At 50.2% G+C, this 10627-nt stretch overlaps 1 protein-coding gene across 3 annotated transcripts; it reads left to right on the forward strand.

Moving 5' to 3' along the window:
* The first annotated feature begins 8 nt into the window (after positions 1–8).
* On the forward strand, positions 9–10207 carry LOC134420789 (heterogeneous nuclear ribonucleoprotein M-like). 3 transcript variants are annotated; one of them, XM_063161145.1, is made up of 13 exons: positions 9–440; positions 523–616; positions 1830–2024; positions 2318–2471; positions 3378–3427; positions 3717–3777; positions 5677–5775; positions 6354–6398; positions 6811–6885; positions 7266–7364; positions 8180–8961; positions 9274–9325; positions 9610–10207. In XM_063161145.1, the coding sequence occupies exons 2-13, from the start codon at positions 539–541 to the stop codon at positions 9771–9773; spliced, it is 1854 nt and encodes a 617-aa protein (XP_063017215.1). In that variant the 5' UTR covers positions 9–440; positions 523–538; the 3' UTR covers positions 9774–10207. The 3 variants fall into 3 exon arrangements, with proteins under 3 accessions (XP_063017215.1, XP_063017214.1, XP_063017216.1); XM_063161144.1 differs by having other exon boundaries at positions 64–440; positions 5674–5775; XM_063161146.1 differs by lacking the exon at positions 5677–5775 and having other exon boundaries at positions 122–440.
* The last annotated feature ends 420 nt before the right edge of the window (positions 10208–10627 follow it).

Here is a 10627-nt window from a genome sequence, read left to right on the forward strand (position 1 = left end):
AGGGAAATTGAAATTCCTAAATGTAAACGTTCAGTGCCTTCATGGGCCTTGAGCCCAGGATCAGGGAGGACAACAGGAGCACTCCTAAGTGTCCTGAAGGATATGGATGTAGGGTGAGAGTGTGGAGGGTTTTGCTGTATGCCAGGGAAGAGCAGGTCACAGGAAGCGTGTGGCATTTCTCGGAGAGTCGGGATTTAGTGTTTGTTACCAGCTCAGAGACCCCAGGTTAATCCTGTTAAGGCATAAGAAGTTATGGAATTCCACTATTGGAGGCTTGCCTGTGTAAGGTTACATTTATTGTCTCTGCTAGGGCTTAACTGATGTGATTTGGCTTTAATAATAAAATAGTTTTGTGTGATTTGGGCTTTCACTGACTTTATTTCTTCTCTCTTCCCTCCTGCCTGTGACTGCCCTGGGGAATCACCTCGCCAGGGATGCGCGTAAGTTCACTCTGAATTTTTACCAGAAACCCAAGGAGGCTTCTCCAAACAAAACCTCCTGAGCTGTGCTGTGTCCCCACAGGGTGGTTGAGTTCAAGATGGAGGAGAGCATGAAGAAGGCTGCTGAAGTTCTGAACAAGCACAGTCTTGGTGGGAGACCCCTGAAAGTGAAAGAAGTAAGGAGGGGATCTGTTCTGGCAGGGGTGCAGGGAAGGGGGAGTTCTTGTTGAGGGTTTAGGGCTGACTCAGAGGATAATGGACAGAAAGCAGGACTTTAATAGGATAAAAAACCCCAGTCAGCCTTTTTCTAATCGTTTTAACCACTGCTGAACTGTGATTATCAAGACTAAATTTGATGTGGCAACAAAGCAGGAGTTTGGCTTTAACTGCAGTTCCTTTGTTAATGATCTGACACAGAAACCCTAATGTTTGTTCTTTACAAACTTCCCTTTGGATCTGCATCAGAATGAATGGATTCCACCACCAATTCCATAGAATCAGCTTTTTCCAGGAATACCTCAAAGATGTGTTTCCATTTTAGTGGCTTTGCTACTGACAGCCAGGCCTGGGAGTTCATTCCAGACCCTCTCCAGTGCCACTGGGGGTTTATCAGGGTTTGGAACAGTGTAACAGAGGTTTGCTCTTGGTATTAATGATGAATAAACACCTTGAGAACCAGGAAAATGCCTGGGGAGGAATAACTCAAATAATAAAGGGAACCAATAATAAAGGTGCTGAATTTGCAGGCAACCCTGACAAGGGAAGAGATGCCAATCTTGACTCCATGTTTCAGAAGGCTGATTTATTATTTTATATTATATTAAAATAAAATGATATATTAAAAGAATAAAAGAAAGGATTTCATCAGAAGGCTAGCAAGGAATAGAAAGGAATGGAATAATAATAAAATCTTGTGACTGCTCACAGCCTTGACACAGGTCGCTGTCATTGGTCATCAAGTAAAAACAATTTCACATGCTGGACAAACAATTCTCCAAATCACATTCCAAAGCAGCAAAACAGCTGAAACTTCCCAGCTTCTCAGGAGAAAAGATCCTAATGAAAGGATTTTTCATAAAATATGTCTGTATCATTTAAATGATAAAAAGGTGCTGGGTGTAAATAAAATAAATTGCCAATGAAAGGGAGGCAGTTGGCTGGGATTGCTTGGGGAGCAGATATCCTGGGATAAAGGGAAACTGTCTGTGGCTGGGATTGCTTGGGGAGCAGATATCCTGGGATAAAGGGAAACTGTCTGTGGCTGGGATTGCTTAGGGAGCAGATATCCTGGGATAAAGGCAAACTGTCTGTGCCTGTTGGAGCCCTGGCACTGACTGATGGATGGGGGATCTCATCTGCTCTGCTCTGAGTGTGTGTTTGTGTCCCCAGGACCCCGACGGGGAGCACGCCAGGAGGGCCATGCAGAAGGTGATGGCAGCAGGAGGGATGGGCATCGGGCCCGGCCCTGGTGGCCCTGGCATGATCAACATCCCCCCCAGCATCCTGAACAACCCCAACATCCCCAACGAGATCATCCACGCCCTGCAGGCCGGCCGCCTCGGCAGCACCGTCTTCGTGGCCAATGTGAGTGCTGCAAATCCTGCGTGGGAGCCCCTCAGCTGGGGCAAACTGAGGCAGGAAAAGCCTTGGCAATGCCAGGAAAAGCTCCTCTGTGTCCTGTTGGTTCTCTCTGCAAAGGAGGTTCTCAGTTAAGGTGTACCACGGTGTCTGTTAATTGGCATTTTTGAACAAACCTGTGTACTTTAATTGAATTTTATCTCAGCTCTCTGACAGCTTCAGTGCCAATACCAGGCAAGGACAGGAGCCCACTGAAGCTGCTTTCTCTCTTGCATTTCCAACGCTGCCCTGTTTTCCAGCTGGACTACAAGGTGGGCTGGAAGAAGCTGAAGGAGGTGTTCAGCATGGCCGGGGTGGTGGTGCGGGCCGACATCCTGGAGGACAAGGACGGCAAGAGCCGCGGCATCGGCACCGTCACCTTCGAGCAGGCCATCGAGGCCGTGCAGGCCATCTGTATCCTTGGCAGCAACCTGGCAGTGGGGCAGGGAACCCAGGGAACACACCAAGGGAGAGGGGAAACTGGATTCCAGAGGAGGATGTTGCCATGGCAGGGAAGGTCAGGTGGTAGTGGATGGAAAATGGAATTTTGTCTCTCTTTCGTTTTTCCTTCTTGAAGGAATTGTTGCAGTTTGCTCAGGATCTTTACCAAAGGAAATTCTCTTTCCTGCGTGGATAAATGTGCTTCTATCCCAGATGAGTTTCTGTCTCTAGGTTGTAATTAGCATTAAAATGCAATTGTCTGGAAAGGGGGAAGATCCCCGTGCCAAGGCACACAGAGCTGGTGTTTTCCTGTTCCCTTTCACTGGCCAAGCAATGATTTGCCACCTAGAAACCAAACAGCAATAAAATTCCAGATATGACTCTCTCAGCTCCTGGTTATGGTGTGGATAGGAAGAAAATAATCTCTCTGTCCTTTCCCAAAGTTTCTGTTTGAAGTGTTAATTCCCTTCTGCACTGCACCCACTAAACCTTGTGTGAGCCAGACTTGAGCAGAGGATTTGCTGGCATGGCACACTTCAGAATGTGGTGTTGCTGTGGAGGTTTTCCCTGTTTTCAGTGGATAAAGTGACTGAGAAAACACTTAAACACTTGGGCTGACTTAGAGTTACATTTTATATCTCTTTGTGAACTTAATCTTACCCAGAAATGCACTTTTATCATTCTTTTAAATTTCAAAAAGCCTTTTTTTTTTGGGGGTGTTCAGTATATTTGGATTTCAAGGCTTTTTAGTTTTGGAGAAGGCAGAAGCATTTGGGATAATCTGTGACTGATAACTGAGGAGAGGAGATTTTCTGAGGGTTTTTTGTGCTCCCTGTCAGAGCCCTCAGTGCTTGAACAATGATCCTTAACAACCCCCAGCCATGTTCAATGGGCAGCTGCTCTTTGACAGACCCATGCACGTCAAAATGGTGAGGACACCCCCATTCCCACTGACTGGCAATGCCCTCCTGATCTGGGGGGAATTTGTGGTTCCCAGGATAGATCAAAATCCAGAGGGGGAAATGTGTGATTTGCCTGTTGCCTGCTGAATTGATGTAATCTGGGAAGGTTAATTCAGATTATTTTGCTAAAAGACAAATCAAAACTACAGTCAAGACTGCTTTAACTGAAATTCCTGTATTTTAATTCAAAGTTTAAGGAACCAGGAAATAATTTCCTGATTTCCTTGCCAGCTTTAACGTGTTGAATTCCTTTTAGGATGAACGAGCCTTCCCCAAGGGAGATTTCTTCCCTCCAGAGCGGCCCCAACAACTCCCTCGTAAGTGTCCCCTGCATGATTCAACATCTTCTGCTTTTTATTTGGCTGTTCAGCACCTGGGAGCCAGTCCCAGCCCCAGTAAAACTCTGGTTCAGACTGGAAAACTGGGATCCAAATTCCTGAATCATTTCAGAAAGGGGAATAGTGAAGAAGAGCTGCTCAGTGATTTTTTGGATACTTCTTTCAGCTCATGGCCAGAAGCTTGTCTTAAAACATTCACCTTCTCAAGGCTTCCAGAGCTCTCCATTGCAATTCCAGGATCCCAGAGCCTTCCATTAATAGTGGGATTTAATGGAAAAGCAGTGAATCAGCACCTCCTTCTGTGGGATGGTGCTCTGGGAATGGAATGTTCTCCCTTAAATTGGAAGGGCTGAATTCAGGACTTGAGAGCTTTCCAGGCCTTCACATTTCCAAAGGAGATCTTATCAATGTATTAAATATGGAAAGAAGAGGGGAACCAGGCTCTTCTTGGAGGTGCAGGATGCAGAAAGCATCAACCAAAACCCAGGAGATGAAAATTCAGAATAATTGGCTGCCCCAAGCTGCTCCTTCCAACTTGGAATTTGAATGAACTAAAAGATCAAGTCTAAAGCAGCAGTGGAAATCCACAGGCTCCACGTGGATGTAAGGAAACATTCCTGGGAGGGTGACTGGGTTGCTCAGAGCTCCTGAGGAGTCTCCATCCCTGGCAGTACCCAAAGCTGTGGATGTGATCTGGGCTGAGCTGAGGCCCCTCCCAACCTTGGCCATGCTGGGATGAGATACTGGAATGCTGAAGAGAAGAGTTGGGACTGGAAGAGCTGGAGGCTGAGCTGGTTCAAACATAGCTAAATTGGGGCTGTTGGTGGAATTTGAACTGCCCTGAGCAGCCTGGGCTGTGCAAGGGCAGGGGCTGGGAGTGGATGAGCTTTAAGGTCCCTTCCAACCCAAACCAGTCTGGCATTCTGGGATTCTCTGAATTCACACAGATGCTGTTTTCTTCCTGGGAACCAGGCCTGTGGTGTGCTGCTAAATTGCCCATTATTAATGATCATTAATTAGTCCCTCCCTAGTTCAGCTCTCAGTGCCTGTCTAGGCCCTCCTCAGCAGCAGTGTCACTGTAAGGATGTTCCTCTCTCCAGAACAAACTCACTGGGTTCCAGTTCCATGACCTTGGTGTAAAAGTCCCCAAATCCCTCTGGAAGCCTGGATTTTGGCCTTTCCTGGGGCGGGGAAGGGGGACCTTGTGCTGTTTTAAAACAAGATTCAACACTCCTGTGTTCAGTGCCGAGCTGGAAACGAGGGAATCCTGCAGGCAGAGGATGCCATGAGCTGTTGTTTGTGCCAAGCAGAGAGCTTTCTTCCTGCTTCAGGAAAAACAAAAAAGGGCTTTTCCTTCTTTCTTTGGGCTGGGGAATCCTTGAGGCAGATTGGGCTCCACGCCTGTTGTGTTTGCTCAGAGAGAGGCTGGCTGTGTGCTCCAATTCCATCGGTGGCTGTCAGTGATCCATGGGTGCCTCAGTTCTCCCCTGGCAGGGCTGGAGGTGAGAACTGTGCCCAGCTTTAGGGGATCTTCTCCCCAATTGCCCACTCCACCCTCCTCACATGAGGGCTTTGCCCAAATGAAGCAGTGTTCTAGCCAGTTATTTTTCAGGAGTCAGCTCCAAACCAAGTTTTCTCAGCAGTAAGATGGAAATTTAAATATAAAACCAAATAATTGGAGATAGTTTTTAGCCTGTTTCAAGACACATCTACTCTTGAGTTATTCCACACTTCCCTGCTTTCAGTACACACCCCACAGGGGGGACACAGCAAGCTTTTTTTGGAGAATGAAAGTCAATTACTTAAGAAATAAAACTTGCTGTTTTGTCAAACTATGGACAGAAGGCTTTTTTGATATCTGAATATTTTCTTCAGATGGTCTTGGTGGTATTGGCATGGGATTAGGACCTGGAGGTCAACCTATTGATGCAAATCATATAAACAAAGGCATGGGAATGGGCAACATGAGACCTGGAGGTAAGAAGATTACTCCTATGCTTTTGTTTCATGAGAGCTTTAAGCTGTGTAGAAGGTAGATAGCTTTGTTTGCCTCCCCAAAAAGTTGGTAGCTTCTTAGGAATGTTAAAGCCAAGTGAGTTTTTTTGTTCAGCTTGATAATGGAAACTTGAATTTAACCAACTGCTCCATTTTTATTTTTTTTTTTTTTCACTGTGGACAAGACACAGCTCTCATTTTCTGACTCTTGAGCATGAGCAGCAGACACTGCAAAGATCCATGAAACTCCAAACCATCTCTCACTTTTAACACCTCTAGTGGGCTTGCAAATCTTTGGTGAGGATCTCTTGAAATAGCACAAGTTTCAAAGAGCCACCTAAAACGTAGCACACACTCAGCTTTCCGTGTTGAAATGCCAGTGGGTTTTTCCCCTTTGCTGCTTGATTTTCTGAGCAGGAATGTTGAAATCTACTCAGACTTATCCCATGTAAGCTCTTCAGCCCAAGCCACGGATGTGTTGTGTGGTTTGAGTTCTGCAGCCTTTGGCTGGAATTTTTTGGGTGACACTTGCTATATAAAGCTTTCTCTTTTATTTTGAGGAATGGGAATGGAAGGCATGGGCTTTGGAATGAATAAAATGGGAGGTAAGCTGTTGGTTCTTGATCTGTTCATAGCTTTGTGCAAGTCCTGCAGACTGAGCTGTGTGTGTGTGGCAGGAATTGGTGTGCTGGGGAATCATCACCAATTCGGCAAGAATTGGGTCCTTTTTGGGCATTCCAACTGCTGCAGGTGTGTGGGGAGGGTGGGTACATCCCATAAAACATGGCCTGTGCTTCCTTAGCTCGGGAGATCTGAAGGTGCCATCCCTGGGGCTTGGAACTGGATCCCCAATATCCCAACCCCTCTGTTATTCCATGGTTTTTATAACACCGTGCCCAAATCCTGACCCTTTTTGGGAACTGGTGCTAGGGAGCAGTGTGGGAATGCTGTGTGGCAGCAGGTGCTGGCTGTGCAGTGTGGAATGCCCTGCTGAAGAGCCCCAAATGTGTTTTTCAGGAATGGAAGGTCCCTTTGGTGGCATGGAGAACATCGGCCGCTTCCCCGCCGGGATGAACATGGGCAGGATGAGCGGTAGGCCCTGGCTCTGTGTGTCCTGCTGCCTTCTCTGGCAGATCCCTCTTGCCAAATCCTCTTCTCAGTTTTATGGGAAAAACTTGGGGTTTTTCTAGTTGTATCCCGAAGTTCCTCGTGGTTTCTGAGCTACACAAACCCAGTGATTTATTGATGGAACCTTGTGGGGTTATTTCAGAAATATTCTGGCTCTGTCCCATGTGTTTGGGGTAAATCCTGCTTTTCCTTGGGGCTTTGGGCTCCTGAAGCCATGACAGAATGATCAGGAGAAAATCACAAAAACCTTCCTGTGCTGTGAATCTTCAGGATGATTCCTGTGATAAAATGTTCTCTTAGGAGACATAAAACCCCCTGCAAACTTCTCCACTTCCTCTTTGCAGAGATGGATCGAGCCATGGGAGGGGGATTTGAGAGGGAGTTTGGAAGAAATGAGATGGGAATGTCCCGGAGTTTTGGAGAGCCCCTGGAGAGGGGAATAGGTGAGTGCAGTGTGTGAAATCCATTTCCTGCCTGATTTTCAGCCCTGAACTGCTCACAAAAATTTTGGGGCTGTTACAGATAAGAAAAGCAGATTTTAGATTAGCTGTAGGAATCTGCTGTCTGGCTTTTAAATACTGTTGGGAAGTTTTTCATTTTTGTCAGTGAAAACAAAATCCTGTTTCTCCTGCTACCTGTGTCACATTTAACTTCCAAGCACGTTCCCTGGAAATATTGGGCAATCTCAGTAATGAAGGTGCAGAATTTCAGGAGCAAAGCTGAACCCAAACATTTCTGAGCAGGCAGAGCTCCTCCATCAACTTCCAGATTTAATTTGGTTTAACGACCAAATCACAACATTTCAGAATCAAGGGAACAATTCCCTGTGTCCTGTCCCTCCATCCCTTGTCCCCAGTCCCTCTCCAGCTCTCCTGGAGCACCTTCAGGCTCTGAGCTGTCCCTGGAGCCTTCCCTGCTCCAGGTGAGCACCCCCAGCTCTCCCAGAGCTCCAGAGGGGCTCCAGCCCTGGGAGCAGCTCCGGGGTCTCCTCTGGACTCTCTCCCAGCACCTCCACGTCCTTATTTTGGGGTCCCAGGGCTGGGCTCTCTCCAGCACCTCCACATCCTTCTTTTGGGGTCCCAGGGCTGGGGCAGCTCTGCAGGGGTGTCTGACCTGTCCCTCTGGGTTTCCCTCACCCTGCAGGCGCAGAGCCCTGGCCTGGGGGAGCTCTGAGCACTGGGAATTGATCCCAGCAGAGCGAGCAGCCCTCAGGACTCTGCGCGCCCACCCTGCTGACGCCGTCTGTGCTGTGTTGCAGGTGGTGGCAACGCCAGCATCCCCGGCATCGAGAGGATGGCGCCTGGCATCGAGCGCATGGGCTCGGGCATCGAGCGGCTCCCGGCGGGGATGGGGCACGGCATGGAGCGGGTGGGCTCGGACATAGACAGGATGGGGCTGGTGCTGGACCGCATGGGCTCCAACGTGGAGCGCATGGGCTCGGGCATGGAGCGCATGGCCCCGCTGGGCATCGACCACCTGGCGCCCAACCTGGAGCGCATGGGGCCGGGCATGGAGCGCATGGGGCCGGGCATGGAGCGCATGGGCTCCGGCATCGGCTTCGGCATCGAGCGCATGGGCGCCGCCATCGAGCGCGTGGGCGGCGCCATGGACAGGATGGGCTCGGGCGTGGAGCGCATGGGGGCGGGCATGGATAGGATGGGCATCGGCCTGGAGCGCATGGTGCCCGCCGGCATGGGCGCGGGCATGGGGCAGGTGATAGAGAGGATGCCCGCGGGGCTGGAGCGCATCGGGGGCCCGCCCATGGACAGGATCGGGATAGAGAGGATGGGAGCCGCCCCCATGGACAGGATGGGCCTGGAGCGCATCGGGGCCGCCAACATGGAGAGGATGGGGCCGCCCATGGGGCAGGGCATGGGGGCGGGCATGGAGCGCATGGGGCTGCCCATGGGCGGCAACTTCGAGCGGCCCATGGACATGGAGCGGGGCAACTTCGCAGGGAATTTTGCAGGGTCCCTGGGAGGAGCCGGAGGCCCTGCGCCCGGCGTGGCCCGGAAAGCCTGTCAGATATTTGTGAGAAATGTGAGTGCCCCTTCTTCTCATTTTTGTGCTGCCCCCTTCTCCCACTCCTGGCCTTTCCCACCCCTCCCTTCCCACCCATTGTGACTGACGTGTTGATCTCATCCATGCTCGGTTTCCAGTCCCAGTGTCTGATACTGCATGCTGCCACTCTTTGGGGACAGCTGGAGCCATTTCCTTACCAGGAGAGCTCCTGGCTGCTCATGGTTTTACAGCAGTGGCTGTCCTGGGATAGATTCTGGTTTTGGGGAGCTGGGGGTGCCTGCAGGTCATTCAGCAGAGCCTCAGTAATGGCTTATTCCTCTCTTCCCACAGCTGCCTTTTGATTTTACATGGAAAATGCTGAAAGATAAATTCAATGAATGTGGTGAGTTATTTTCCTCACTGTGAGGAATTAACATGAATAACCTCCCAGAGCTCTGAGTGCCAGGGCTAGGGTGGGGAATTGGGGACTGGATGGAGAGTGCCAAAGCCAAGGTGGGGAGGTGGAGAATTGGGATTGGATGGAGAGTGCCAAAGCTGAGGCGGGGAGCAGTCCTTGGGATAGGGAATTGGGATTGGATGGAGGGTGGCAAAGCCAGGGTTGGGAGCAGTCCCTGGGGTGGGGAACAGGGGCTGGGTGGGGAGTGCCTGACCGTGCTGTGCCCGCAGGCCACGTGCTCTATGCTGACATCAAGATGGAGAACGGCAAGTCCAAGGGCTGCGGCGTGGTGCGCTTCGAGTCGCCCGAGGTGGCGGAGCGCGCGTGCCGCATGATGAACGGGCTGCAGCTGCGCGGCCGCGAGATCGACGTGCGGATCGACCGCAACGCCTAGGCACCGTGCAGGGCTGTGCTGCACCTCTGCAGGGCTGCACCGCTGCAGGGCTGTGCTGCAATGCTGCAGGGCTGCACCGCTGCAGGGCCCGCGCCTCCGCCCTGCACCGCTGCAGCACCACACCTCTACAGGGCTGCCCTGCGCCTCTGCCCTGCACCTCTGCAGGGCTGCACCTCTGCCCTGCGCCTCTGCAGGGCTGCAGCTCTGCCCCGCGCCTCCTCCTTCTCTCTGACTGGATGTAAAGCTGTTCAGCCCGACCCGGTTGCTTTCTGGAGTAATTTTAAGTCCTTTTTTTAACCGAGGGAGCCCCGTTTTACTGGTTTTTTGCATTGGAACTGCCATGTGCACAATCTTTTTTTGTAGTTGTGGCATTTCGTTGACCTGACAGATGTAAACAGTCTGACTTTGATAATAAATGCCAGTTCAGTATTTCAGTCGTAGCATCCTTTACTCTGCTTAAAATCCCTGCCAGCTCAGTTAGGTAAACTCCAGTTTGTCAGAAAAAAATTCAGTGTTCCTCTTGACTTCTGACAGAATCTCTTTAAGATGTATCCAAGGGTGCAGGATCTTCCCTCTTCTCTATCCCACCTAATCCACGGGCTGTCCCAGCTCGAAGATTTTCTCTAGTGGCAATGTTGGTTTAAAAATAATCTTCCCTGCGTGGTGTCGGTGCCAGTGGAAAGGTTTGAACTGAAAATGGGGTTAAAAACCTCTTTATTCTCTCCTGGAGCAGAGGCAGGTAAGGGGCAAACACCTGCTGCAGCTGCAAGGGGGGGAGAATTCCCCTTTTGCTGCAGGAAACGCTTTGAACACAAATGGATCGGGTGTGGGACATGGAGGGGCACTGGGGTGGG

Source organism: Melospiza melodia, chromosome 7 (assembly GCF_035770615.1).
Source record: "Melospiza melodia melodia isolate bMelMel2 chromosome 7, bMelMel2.pri, whole genome shotgun sequence".
Lineage (NCBI taxonomy): Eukaryota > Metazoa > Chordata > Aves > Passeriformes > Passerellidae > Melospiza > Melospiza melodia.

Excerpts from the sequence above, each read along its gene's own strand:
- LOC134420789 (XM_063161144.1), top strand. The coding sequence starts at position 539 with ATGGAGGAGAGCATGAAGAAGGCTGCTGAAGTTCTGAACAAGCACAGT. Across the intron at positions 7,365-8,179 it reads GCCCCTGGAGAGGGGAATAG|GTGGTGGCAACGCCAGCATC; the intron begins GTGAGTGCAGTG and ends GCTGTGTTGCAG. Across the intron at positions 8,962-9,273 it reads GTCAGATATTTGTGAGAAAT|CTGCCTTTTGATTTTACATG; the intron begins GTGAGTGCCCCT and ends CTCTTCCCACAG.